General features: G+C 38.0%; 1 protein-coding gene across 2 annotated transcripts in view; it reads right to left on the minus strand.

Annotated features, from left to right (window-relative positions):
* The window catches only part of PGAP1 (post-GPI attachment to proteins inositol deacylase 1), a 78162-nt gene that overhangs the window by 53207 nt on the left and 11002 nt on the right, over positions 1-13953 (minus strand). For both annotated transcript variants that reach the window (XM_045833752.1, XM_045833751.1), the window contains exon 3: positions 10799-10974. In XM_045833752.1, the coding sequence (XP_045689708.1) occupies positions 10799-10974 (176 nt within the window). The remainder of the gene's footprint in view (positions 1-10798; positions 10975-13953) is intronic.

Consider the following 13953-nt stretch of genomic DNA (forward strand, 5'->3'; position numbering starts at 1 on the left):
ATCTCTGTATCTATGATTCTCTCCCTGTTCTAGTTGTTTGCTTGTTTTTTAGATTCAGTTGTTGATAGTTGTGAATTTATTGTCATTTTAGTTTTGTTCTTCTTTTTCTTAAATAAGTTCCTTTAACATTTTGTATACAAGGGCTTGGTGATGACTTGCTCTTTTAGCTTTACCTTTTCTGGCAAGCACTTTATCTGCCCTTTAATTCTAAATGGTAGCTTTGCTGGAGAGAGTAATCTAGGTTGTAGGTCCTTGCTTTTCATTCCTCTGAATACTTCTTACGAGTCCCTTCTTGCCTGTAAGGTTTCTTTTGAGAAATCAGCTGACAGTCTCATGGGAATTCCTTTGTAGGCAATTACCTGCTTTTCTCTCGCTGCTTTTTTAAGATTCTCTCTTTATCTTTAATCTTTGGCATTTTAATTATGATGTGTCTTCGTGTGTTCCTTTTTGGGTCCAACTTGTTTGGGACTCTTTCGGCTTCCTGCACTTGTATGTCTATTTCCTTTGCCAGATTGGGAAAGTTCTCTTTCATTTTTTTTTTTCAAATAAGTTTTCAATTTCTTGCTCTTCTTCTTCTCCTCCTGGCATCCCTATGATTCGGATGTTTGCACTTTTGGAGTTGTCTCAGAGGCTTCTTATACTCTCATTTTTTGGTTATTGTTTCTTCATTCTGTTCTGATTGACTGTTTATTTCTTATGTTCCACATTGTTGATTTCAACCTTGGCTTCCTTCTGTTCCCTGTTGGTTCCCTGTGGATTTTTCTCTATTTCACGCAGTGCAGCCATCATTTCTTCCCTTATGTTTTGCTGCACTCGAGTTCTCTGAGCATTCTTATCACCAGTGTTTTGAACTCTACATCTGGTAGGTTGGCTACCTCCATTTCACTGAGTTCTTTTTCTGGGGTTTTATTCTATTCTTTCATTTGAACCATGTTTCTTTGTTTCCTCAATATGGCATCCTCCCTGTTTTGTGTATTAGGTAGACCTGCTTTGACTACTTATCCTTGCGTACCTGATACCTTGTGTGGTGTGGAGCCTTAGGTACTCACCAGAGCAGGGCAGCCTACTTCACCACTTTGTGGTTCTGTACTTGTGGCAGGGATTGGAAAGGGAACAATGCTGCTGTCTGGCTGCTGAAGGCTTGATTGGCATTTGCCATTTCCAGTCACTTCACCCCCTTCCTGTATACAACTGGCACCCTTCTAGCTGCTATCCTGGGGGTAATTCCCAGAGAGGGTGAGTTTGAGTTCATTCTAGGACCACGCAGACCTTTTAAGTGGACTTTTCCTGAGAGACTGGCTGTTTATTCCACCGCTTCAACCCCTACTGGTTTTACAGCCAGAAGTTATGAGATTCTAATTTCCCAGCGCTGGAATTCTGAGCTACATGGTCTGGCCTGGGGCAGGGGTCGCTTGCTTCCAAAGTGTCCCTCCAAATTTTGTCCACCATAGGTGAATGTGGGACCACCTTTTCTGCTGGCCGCTGTTGCATTACCACCACCACACTGTATCCTCTCCACCCTGGCTGCCCACCTCTGCCCCTCCTACCCATCTGGATACATATGGCTTCATTAAATGCTTGGTTGTCAGACTTCTAAACACTTCAGTTTTATGGCAGTTCTGGGTATTTTCTGTTTTGAGGTTAGTTGTGATCCTTCTTATGGTTGTGCAAGGGAGCAAAGCATGTCTATCTACTCTGCCATCTTGACTGGAAGTCCCTCATGTCCTTAATTTGTATTACATCGTCTGCTCCTCAAGAGGTCTTCACTGAGCACTCTTACTTATATTTGTAGTCCTCTATCCTCAACTACCTATATACACTTCCTGCTTTATTTTCCTTTCTGGCATTTATAGCATTAATTTTTCTTATTTCTGATGTTTCCTATCTGCACCTCTCTGCTAGAACATGAAGTCTATGAGGGCTTCCATTTGTTTAATTCACTGCTATATTTGCATGCAGACTCAGTGAATAAATGAGGTTTTCTCCATCTAAAATGTTCTTACTTTCCAGTTCTGGCCAAGATGGAGGTGTAGGTAGAAACCCTTTGTTTCTTTACACAACCAAAAGAAGGACAACAACCAATCTAAAATCAATAAACAACCAGAGGTACCAGAAAATCAAACTGCATGGAAAAGGTACAGGGAAGAAGCATAATTGGTAGGCATCAAATAGATGGGGAGAGGTAAAAAATGGTATAGGAAACAGAGAAGTCAAAGAACTTAAATGTACAATCCATGGACATGAACTAAATGACTGGGGGGGAATGCTGTACAATTGGGAGTGCAGAAAAAAGGGAGGATAGAGGGGGGGAAGATTGGGAAAACTGTAATAGTATAATCAATAAAATATACTTAAAAAATAAAATAGAAAGTTTCATCAAATAAAAATAAATAAATAAATAAATGAAGGAATCAGTATATCCTGACTATTGAAATTAGGTAATGCCAGTCTTCAAAAAGGAGAAGTGACCTAGTATCCCTCATCAACATAGATTAGAAATCCTCAACAGAAAATCAGGCTGTCAAATTCAGCAATATTTTAAATTTTAATACATCATGGCCAAAGAGGATTTATCCCAAGAATTGAAAGTTGGCTTAACATTTAAGTAGCCATCAGTGTAATTCAGTAAGATCATCTCAATAGACGAAAATGCATTTGACTGCATTCAGCACCCATTCATGATTTTAAAAATAAAAATACAAAACAACACACAACATAGTAGGGCTAGAAGCATACTTCCTCACACCCAAGGAATTTTACTATACATAGTATTACTGGAGGACTCAGGTCATTATGTTAAGGACCATTATGTATTTGATAAAATATTTATTGGTAAGATAAATAGGCAATAACAGTGAGATTTATTTTCATAAATGTTATTCACAATAAATGATCAAATGTCTTTTTCGGCTTCTGTCAGCTCCTACCACCTCAGAGGTCCCACCTAATACAATACAGCCAAAAGAAAACAGAATTAAAATTTAAAAGATGAATTAAAACTGTCTATAGTCACAGATGACATAAATATACATAAATATTTAAAGGAATTTAAAGAATATTATCAGAAATCATAAGTGAATTGAGCAAGGTACAGGATAAATGGTCAATATTCAAAAGTGAGTGAACAAATGGAAAGTGAATATTTTTTAATGATATTTTATTAATTATGCTATTAGTTGTTCAGATTTTTCCCCCTTTGCCCTTCTCCACCCAGCACCCCCTCCCCAGACAATCCTCCCACCATTGTTCATGTCCATGGGTCACGTGTATAAGTTCTTTGGCTGCTCCATTTCCTATACTGTACTTTCCATCCCCATGGCTATTCTGTAACTACCTATTGGTTCCTTAATCCCCTTACCTCTTCACCTCTTCTCCCACACACCCCTCCCACGTGACAAACATCAAAACATTCTACGTGTCCATGATTCTGCCTCTCTCTTCTTGTTTGCTTAGTTTGTTTTAGTAGATTTAATTGTTGACAGGTATATATTTATTGCCATCTTATTGTTCATAGTTTGATCTTCTTTTTCTTAAGTCTCTTTAACATTTCATATAATAATGATTTGGTGATGATGAACCCCTTTAATTTTTTCTTGTCTTGGCAGCCTTTTTTGGCCCTTCGATTCTAAATGATAGCTTTGCTGGTTAGAGCAATCTTGGCTGTAGCTCCCTGCTTTTCATGACTGAGTATTTCTTGCCAATCCCTTCAGGGCTTCAAAGCTTCTTTTGAGAAATCAATAAATGGTCTTATGGGAACTCCTCTGTAGGAAACTAACTTCTTTTCTCTTGCAGCCTTTAAGGTTCTCTCTTTATGTTTAACCTTTGGTATTTTAATTAGGATGTGTCTTAGAGTGGCTCTCTTTGCATCCATCTTGTTTGGGACTCTCTGTGCTTCTTGGACCTCCATGTTTATTTCTTTCACCACATTAGGGAATTTTTCTTTCACTATTTTTTGAAATAGATTTCCAATTTCTTGCTTCATCTCTTCTCCTTCTGGCACCCCTATGATGTGAATATTGGACTTCTTAAAGTTGTTCCAGAGGTTGCTTATGCTATCCTCATTTTTTGGATTTTTTTTCTTTTTTTTTTCTTGTTCTGACTTGTTGTTGCTTCCTTGTGTTCCAAATCATTGATTTGATTCTCATCTTTATCCACTCTACTGTTGTTTCCCTGTAAATTTTTCCTTATTTCAATTAGTGTATCCTTCATTTCTGACTGGATCTTTTTTATGCTGTTGAAGTCCTCACTAAGTTCCTTGAGCATCTTTATATACAGTGTTTTGAACTCTGCATCTGACAGATTTTTTACCTCCATTTCCTTTAGCTCTTTTTCTGGAGTTTTGATCTGTTCTTTCATTTGGGCCATGTTTCTTTGTCTCTTTGTTTTGGCAGCCTCCCTGTGTCTGTTTCTATGTATTAGGTAGAGCAGCTTTTGACTCCATGTTGTGGTATTATGTCCTAATGCAGTAGGTGTCCTACAGGGTCCAGTGGCATAGCCTCTTCTATCACCCAAACTGGGTACTCAAGGTGCGCCCTTCATGTGGGCTGAGTACACCCTCCTCTAGTAGTTGAGCCTTGGTTGTGGTTGGCAGATCAACTGGAGGGATTTACCCAGGCCAGTCAGCTGCAAGGACTGGCTGTGACCACTTAACCACCAACCTCCACCCTCCTGGAGGTTCAGCCATGCAGGGGCAGCATGGTGGTGCTTTGATGGGGTCTGTAGCTGTCCACTGGGTGCGCTGGTCCTGGGGTTTCCCAGGTGATGCAGGCCAAGGTTAGCCCTCACTTGTGTTTTTCCTGGGGCACCTTGCCTGAGTTGTAAAGCAATCTGAGATAGCTGCTACTTGTGCTGGGCTTGGATATTCCCAGGCATAGCCAAGTGGTGAATCTAGTCTGGCTGCTGCTAGTGCTGGGCCTGGACCTCACTGAGGCCAGCTATTATTTGTTTGAGAGGATTTAGGAAATTGTGAAGTGTGAGCCAAAACCAGCCATTCATATGGAAAAGCAGCTTGGGTGGGCCTGTAAGCTAGGTAAGGCAGAGTCTCTGGGGATCTCCAAGGCAGGTCAAATAGTGCTAGCCAGTTTCATGGAGTCTCAGATATGGCACCAGCCTGCCAGCTCTGGGTGGAGAGGATTCAGAAAAGGGATAATGGCCTCTGCTGGCCTTGATTCCAGATACCTCAGCTTCTCCCTATGTACCACTGGCACCTTTCAAGCTGCTACCAGGTGGGTGCTGGAGCTCAGAGGGAAAGTGAGTAAGTCTGTGTGGGATCTTTAAGATGAACTGCTTTGGGCTACAGAAATTTCTTCCACAGACTGCCCGCTGGCTTTTGCAGCCAGAAATTGTGGGGACTTATCTTCCTGACTCGGGAACCCTGAGCTGGGGGGCCTGTTATGGGCTAGGACTCTTTGCTCCTAAGATAACGCTCCTGAATTTTTATCCTTCACACAAGGAACTAGCCCATTCTGCATCTGTGGCCCTCTCAGTCTGGATAGATGTGGTTTCTTTAATTCCGTAGTTGTCAGACTTCCATCCAACTCGATTTCTGATGATTCTGAGTGGTAGGTGTTCTACACTGCAGTTGTAATTTTGATGAGGTAGTGTGAAGAGGCGAGCCATGTCTGCCTACGCCTCCATCTTGACTGGAAATGGAAAGTGAAATTTTAAAATGCAGTTAGAGTAGTGTAAAAATATAATTCTTTCGGATAAATTTAATGTAAAGTCTGTAAGATCTGTACACTGGACCCTTCAAATCTGAGAGAATTAAAGAAATCTGGCATAAATGGACGGACCAACTTCTCGGACTAGAAGACTCACAATTAAGATGTAAATTCTCCCCAAGTTGACCAACAGATTTAAAGAAATATGAAACAAAACACCAGTAGGTGTTCTGTAGAACTGACAAGCTTATGTGGAAATGCAAAGAACCTAAAAAGCCAAACCATCTTGCAAAGGAAGAACAAAGTTTGAGGACCCGCACCACCTGATTTCAAGACTTAACTATGAAGCTATCGTATCTAACTAGTGTGATATTCTTCTCCATCTTGAAAATGAAATGTAGACATGATGATACTTTGCATAAGCCAGCATTTTAAAATTACTTCCACAGAAGGTATTTTTTAACTTAAATCTATACTGGGTATTATAGGAGGGAACAAGCCATGTTAAGTACAAAATCTTTTATATATCTGATATTATTTGGATAAATAAGACGTGATTATAAAGTAAGATTTCCATAAATGTAATTTGCAATAAATAATTGTGTGTTTAATCTTACATATTAGGCACTTTTCCTTCTCTGTTTCTATTTTCATTTTTTCTCTGACTACATATTAAATTTATAATAGAACTAAACATTTTTTTTAATTGAGGTTTTTAGAAAGTAAGATTTCTATTACAAGTAAGTGTAATAGGGGTTGGAGACAGATGAATCTTGTTGAATGGCTAGGATTTGGGAGTGGGAAAGTAAGAACATTTCATTTTATTTTTTAAGTATATTTTATTGATTACACTATTACAGTTTTCCCAACTTTTCCCTCTCTATCCCCCCTCCACCCTGCAACCCCAATCCTCTAGCATCCCCCCTTAGTTCATGTCCATGGGCTGTACATATAAGTTCTTTGACTTCTCTGTTTCCTATACCATTTTTGACCTCTCCTCATCTATTTTATGCCTACCAATTATGCTTCTCCTTCACTGTACCTTCCCCCTCCCCACTGAAAACTCTCCATGTGATGTCCATTTCTCTGATTCTGTTCCTGTTCTAGTTGCTTGCTTAATTTTTGTTTTCATTGTTTTTCTTTTTTTTAGGTTCATTTCTCGATAGTTGTGAGTTTGTTGTCATTTTAGTGTTCATAGTTTTTGATTTTTTTTTCTTAGTTAAGTCCCTTTAACATTTCATATAATGATGCCTTGGTGTTGACGAACTCCTTTAACTTGATCTTATCTGAGAAGCACTTTATCTGCCCTTCCATTCTAAATGAAAGCTTTGCTGGATAGAGCGATCTTGGATGTAGGTCCTTGCCTTTCATGACTTAGAATACCTCTTTCCAACCCCTCTGGCCTGTAAGGTTTCTTTTGAGAAATCAGCTGATAGTCTTATGGGAACTCCTTTGTAGGTAACTTTCTCCTTTTCTCTTGCTGCTCTTAGGATTCTCTCTTTGTCTTTAATCTTGGGTAACTTAATTTTGATGTGCCTTGGTGTGTTCCTCTTTGGGTTCAACTTCTTTGGGACTCTCTGGGCTTCCTGGACTTCTTGGAAGTCTATTTCCTTTGCCAGATTGGGGGAGTTTTCCTTCATTATTTGTTCAAGTAAGTTTTCAATTTCTTGCTGGTGTTCTTCTCCTTCTGGCACCCCTATAATTCAGATACTGGAATATTTAAAGTTGTCCCAGAGGTTCCTAAACCTCTCTTCATTTTTTTGAATTCTTGTTTCTTCATTCTGTTCTGGTTGGATGTTTTATTTCTTCCTTTTGTTCCAAATCATTGATTTCAGTCCTAGTTTCCTTCCCATCACTGTTGGTTCCCTGAATATTTTGCTTTATTTCACTTTGGTTATCTTTCATTTGTTCCTTCATTTTTTGACCAAGCTCAATCAGTTCTATGAGCATTTTGATTACCAGGGCTTTAAACTCTCCATCAGATAGGTTGGCTATCTCCTCATCACTTAGCTCTCTCTCTCTGGAGTTTTGCTCTGTTCTTTCATTTGGGCCATGTTTCTTTGTCTCAGTTCACCTGTTAAGTTGCAAGGGGGTGGGCCCTTAGGTATTCACTGGGGCAGGGCAACTCTCCTTGCTGCAATGCGGCGCTGTCTGTGGGGGAGGGGCCAGAGAGGGAACAATGCAGCTTGCCTGCAGTTATAGCCCACTTTCCAACAATCTAGTGTGAGACTGGGAGTTTCTCCCACTGGGGCAACCCCCTGCTGTAGGCCACAGTCAGCTGAGTCTCAGTTTCCCATTCAGTCAGTCCCGCCTGCAAAGTCTGCTGCCTCGCCACAGCTAGTCTCTCCTGCACAGTCCGCAGCCTTGCCACGGGTTCTCTCCATCCGCCCGTCTTACCGGTCTGGCTGGTCTGGCTGACTGTTTCTTTAATTCCTTGGTTGTCAGAGTCCCATGAAGTTTCATTTTCTGGCACTTCTGGTTGCTTATTGATTTTAGATTGGTTGTTTTCGTCCTTTTGATTGTGCAAGGAAGCAAAGGGTTTCTATCTATGCCTCCTTCTTGGCCAGACTGATTTCTTAATATAAACTGCTAAGTGTTATCTCTTCCTCAATTTTCGAAAAGAGTTTGTGTAAGGTGGATATTACATCTTTCTTAAATGTTTGATAAAATTTAGCACTGTAGTCATCTGGCCCTAGATTTTTCTTGGCAGTAAAATTTTTAATTACAAATTAAAAAATTTAATAGATATAGGGCTGGTCAGATTGTGTTTCCTCTTGTGTCTCTTTTGTAATTTGTTTCAAGAGGTTTGTGCATTAATCTGAGTTGTCAGATTTATTGGTATAAAGTTGTTCATAACATTCCTTTAATATCTTCTTACCATCTGTAAGCTCTCTAGTGATATTCCCTATTTCATGCCTGATATCAATTTGTGTTCCTCTTCTTTTGTTTTAATTAGTCTAGCTATTAGTTTACCAACTTTATAGATCTTTAAAAAAATAAAAACCCTGCCATTGTTATCTGTTTTTTTCTTTGGTTTGTCTGTTTTCTCTTTCGTTGATTCCCATTCTCATCTGTATTGTTTCCTTACATCTCTACTTAGAGTGTGCTTTATTCTTCTTTCTCTAGCTTTCCAAGTTGGAAGGTTAGATCATTGCTTTTAAACCTTGTTCCTATCTAAAATAAACACTTAAGACTATTTATTTTTTCTAACCACTATTTTAATCTTACAAATTTTGGTGTGGTATTTTCACTTTAATTCCATTCAAAACACTTTCAAATTTCAACTGTAATCTTCTTTTTGACCTCTGGGTAATCTAGAAGTAATTTCCAAATATTTGAAGATTTTCCAGATATTTTTGTTGTTATTACTGGTTTCTAATTGAATCCTAGTATGATAAAAAAATACACCCTGTAAAATTTCAATCCTTTGAAATTTATTGAGACTTGTTGTATGGCCTAGTATATGGCATATTTTAATTCCATGTGCATTTAGAGAGAACACAGTTCTTCCACTTTTTAGATGCAGTGTTGTATAAATGTCAATAGGGTAAGCTGGTGAATACTGTTCTCATCGTCCATGCTTTACTGACTTTCTGACTTTTTATTTTGTCAATTATTGAGAGGATTGTCAAAATCTATAACTCTGAGGATTTACCTAATTTTTTCCTTTAGTTCATTTTGTCTAGTTTTTATTATCCTTTCTTTAAATTCAATGATCTCTGTTTTGTAATGTTCAATCTGCTTAAAACCTATCTCCTGAATTTTTTATTTCTGATATGTACAGGGTGGGGTAAACGTAGGTTTATAATTGTGAGTACATAAAACAATTTATTCTTGTATTATTATTTATTAATTATCACATTATTTTCCATACAAACTGTAAGCCTTCTTTTGCCCCACCTTATCTTGCCTTAGTTCTAGATTTTCCTTTTTGCTGTTTTTAAAAATAGTTACTACATCTATGCTGAGATGCCCCATCTCTTCCCTTATTATGTGTATTGTTTACTTTAAATCTTTAACTTTGATATTTTTTGACACTTGTATTTAAGCATTGCTAAGGTAGATGCTGGAGTAGCTGTTACTATAGGACTGGAGTAGTCCTAAATCATGTCCTTTCTGGGGTTTCACTTGAATGCCCAATGTGTTCAAATACATCTTTCCACTTCAGCTGGTCAGAACTCCTATTTCCCAGCACCGTGTGGCCTCTGAAATCTCCATTCATCTCATAATTCCCTAGCAACTGTCTTCTGCCAGCCTGCATTGTGGTGTACCAGGGGAGGAAGTGGCTCACCCAAACATGTAGTAATATTTTATCTCTGACACTGTTTAGAACTGCTGACAAAGAATGCTTTTTAGTCTGTTTTACTGCTCTTTTAAAGTTGTACCCAGGTAGGCACACCCCATCACTTCCTCCTCGGTACACCCTTGCCTTGTACTCCTTGACCTGTGCACATACAGCATAGCATTCAAAGGCTGAAAAATGCAGATTTCTAGAGCTCCTAGCTCTGCCTAGGTTTCTTCTTTCGCACACTCCAATCAGAAATCTAGCCAATTCCAGGAGCCCCAAATTCCACTCTCTGCCTTCTTTGGCTCAGTGGTATCCATGTGCTCTGCTTCATTTCCACTTACCTGACCCATGGCCTAGAAAATGCTTCCAGGCAGAAAGCCAGAGCAATTATGGAGCTCACTTCACATGTTATCTTTCTTTCAGAAAACAGTCCTTTGCCGCTTGGTTATCTAATAGTTAAACACATGCACTTCAGATATCTTGACTAGTTTCATAGTTATTTACATAAGGAAGTGGTCTATTCTAATAGTACCAGTTACACAGCTATAACTAGAAACAGAAATTCATACTAATGGTTTTTAGGAAATACACTGTACTCCTAATTTATAATAGTTAGAAGAATCTTTGCCTCTGAATTCACTGCAAGGAAGGTTTCTTATAATTCAATTATGCTTCAAAAACCACCACCAAGTTCAAAACAGACTGCCACAAAAAAAAAACCAACACAAAAAACCCCACACCTTTGAGCTATCTTTCCTTCAACTTCCATATAAACAAAAGATTTAAAATATGCTGAGTTCCAAAGATGCTAGGAGGTTAATCACTATTGATTTGCAAGCTTATCTCTTACCTTATAGAGTTTGAGAATTGCTTTAATACACTCATGTACAAACTTGGTCTGCTTCTGAAGACTCCCACCATACAGTGCCACCAGTTCTTCATTGAAATTCACACTGAAGAAGTCAAAGTGGTACCTGAAGTCAATGTCCTCTGCTTTTCTTAGTGCAATAGAGCCGATAGAACGAACTACAAAGGAAAATGGTAAAGTGCGCATTAAACAAAATTTTTAAAAGTTTCATCCATTGCTGTCTTTTAATAACTTTATCCCATACCCCGAATATAAAAACCTTTTTCAGGATATCCTTTAATAGTATCAATTTAGAAAAACAAACCAACCTAGAAGGTGTATGCCTTGTTCCCTAAATATTTTTTTTAATTAAATAAAGAGTGAACAGGTCATTCATTCTCTACATACTTTCCCTTTAGTAGTGGTGACAATAAATAAAAGGAAGGGAAAGGATTCTTTGAAGAATAAGAAATAGGGATTTTGTCACACTTGAGTGTTTTAAGAATGAGGAAATTCCTACCAAAAAAAAAAAAAGAGCGAGAGAGAGTCTGCTCATCACTTAATTTAGGTACACATGCTTGATTTGTCTTTCTTACACACGACATCCAATCCATGTGAAAATCCTGTTATGCTTCATCTTTTAAATACACCCCCAACTGAGACTTCTCACAATTTCCACCACTACCTTCCTAATCCAAGCACCGTTATCTCTTACTGGAAAGTCCAGTAGTTTCTTAACTGGTCTCCCTGTTTTCACTATTTTAGATTTAACTTTGTAACCATTTCACAGAATTTATTAATTGAACATTAATTGGCTTTAGAAGTAGCCATGTTTAGTTCAGCAATCAAAACACCATTGTTTGCCATTCCATTTTCTTAACTTGCATAGTTCACGTACTATACAACTCATCATGTAAAGTGTAGAATTCATGTATTCAAAGAGTTACACAATTATTTCTGCAATCTAACTCTAGACATTTTAAAAATCACCCCGAAAAGAAAACCTGAACTCCTCATTCCTCTTCTCCTAATTCTAGGAAAGCACTAATCTACTTTCTGTCCCTATGCATTTGCCTATTCTGGACATTTCTATAAATGGGATCATTTAATATATGGTCATTTAAGACTGGGTTCTTTCATTCATCATAGTGTTTCCAAGATTCATCCACATTGTACTATGTAATTTCTGTATCAGTCATTAATTCCTTTTTTTAAAAAAATTATTTATTTATTTTTTAGAGAGGGAAGGGAGGGAGAAAGAGGGAGAGAGAGAGAGAAATATCAATGTGCGGTTGCTGGGGGTCATGGCCTGCAACCCAGGCATGTGCCCTGAGACTGGGAATCAAACCTGCGACACTTTGGTTCACAGCCCGCACTCAGTCCACTGAGCTACACCAGCCAGAGCTCATTAATTCCTTTTTATTGCTAATATTCCATTATATGGATATATCACAGTTTATTCATACATTCATTAGTTGATGGACATTTGGGTTTTTCTACCTTTTAGCTATTATGAACAGCATTGCTATGAACATCTGTATGCAAGTTTTGGCACAGATGTCGGTTTTCATTTGTCTTGGGTTGGTATCTAGTAATGGAATTGCTAGGTCTTGTAACTCTGTATTTAATATTCTGAGGAACTGTTTTTCAAAATGGACAACCATTTTACATCCCAACCACCAATGTATGAGGGTTTCAACTTCTTCACATCCTCAACAATACTTGTTATTATCTACTTTTTAGATTAGTTACCTCAGTGGATATAAGATCACATCTCACTCAGTGGACTGAGCGCGGGCTGCGAACCAAAGTGTCGCAGATTCGATTCCCAGTCAGGGTATATGCCTGGGTTGCAGGCCATGACCCCCAGCAACCGCACATTGATGTGTGTGTGTCTCTCTCTCCCTCCCTCCCCTCTCTAAAAATAAATAAAATCTTAAAAAAAAGATCATATCTCACTGTGGTTTTGACTTGCATTCCCTGATGATTAGTGATATTTAGTATTTTTCCTAATTCCTCTCTTGCTCCTTTACAGCATATTCTCTGCACAGAAAAGCCAGAGTGATTATCTTTAAAAAAATAAATCACACATACTAGATTGGTTTAAATTTTAAAAATCTGACAATTCCAATGTTGTCAAGGATGTGGGCCAAAGGGAAGTATAATGTACTGTTCTGTGAGTGTAAGTTAGCACAACCAGTACAAATAAAAGAAAACACACAGACTGACACAGAATTGTGTTCCTATGGTTTACCTCTTCCAGAAACATAGGCTTATGTGCTTTAAGATAAAAAGGATGTTCATTATTTATAATTGTCAACACCACAAATGTCCAAACACAGAATAAACTGTGCTATAGCCATACAACACAATAGTGCAGTGTGAGGAAAATAAATGGATCACAGTTCATTAGACAACTGGACTTTAAAAACAATTTTGAGTATAAGAAGCTAGACACAAAAGAAAACATACTGAGTGATATTTATACACAAAGTTTAAAAATAGCCCCAAACGAAAAGCTTATATTAGAGTACATATTTAGATGCTAAAACTATTTAAAAAGTCAAGAAAATTATTACCTTAAAATTAGGATTGTGAACACATCTAAAAAGAGGCAAGGAGTTTAATCAGGAAGGGGCAATTTTAACTTGGTTCTTGTTTCCATCGGTATTCACTTTACATTATTTTTTAACTGAGTATCTATATTCTGTGCATTTCTCTGTATGTGTTATATTTCAAATGCAATGATTGACCAAAAAATCAGATTATATAATTTCTTACCCAAAACCCTACAAGTTTCCCATCACACAGATCAAAATTCAAAGTCTTTTCCACAGCTTAAATGATATTTATTGTCTGTGATTACTTTTCCACTGTCATCTTTTTTTTTTCACTTTCTCTAGTCTCAGGGTCTGTATCAAGACTGTTTTGTCTCAGAGTCTTCCCCCAAATAGTCACATACCTCAGTCCCTTGCTACTTTCAAGGCTCTGCTCAAATGTCATTGCCTCATAGTGGCTTTCCCTGCCTGAACCAGTTTATTCTCTAGTCCTTACTATGGTTTATTTTTCATTCAAACTTTTAACATTACTGACATATATGTTTGATGTCTACCTTCCCAACAAGAATGTATGTTTGATCAAGGAAAAGAACTTATCTG

The sequence above is a fragment of the Phyllostomus hastatus genome, unplaced genomic scaffold (genome assembly GCF_019186645.2).
Source record: "Phyllostomus hastatus isolate PE091 unplaced genomic scaffold, TTU_PhHast_1.1 phas_contig_1741, whole genome shotgun sequence".
Lineage (NCBI taxonomy): Eukaryota > Metazoa > Chordata > Mammalia > Chiroptera > Phyllostomidae > Phyllostomus > Phyllostomus hastatus.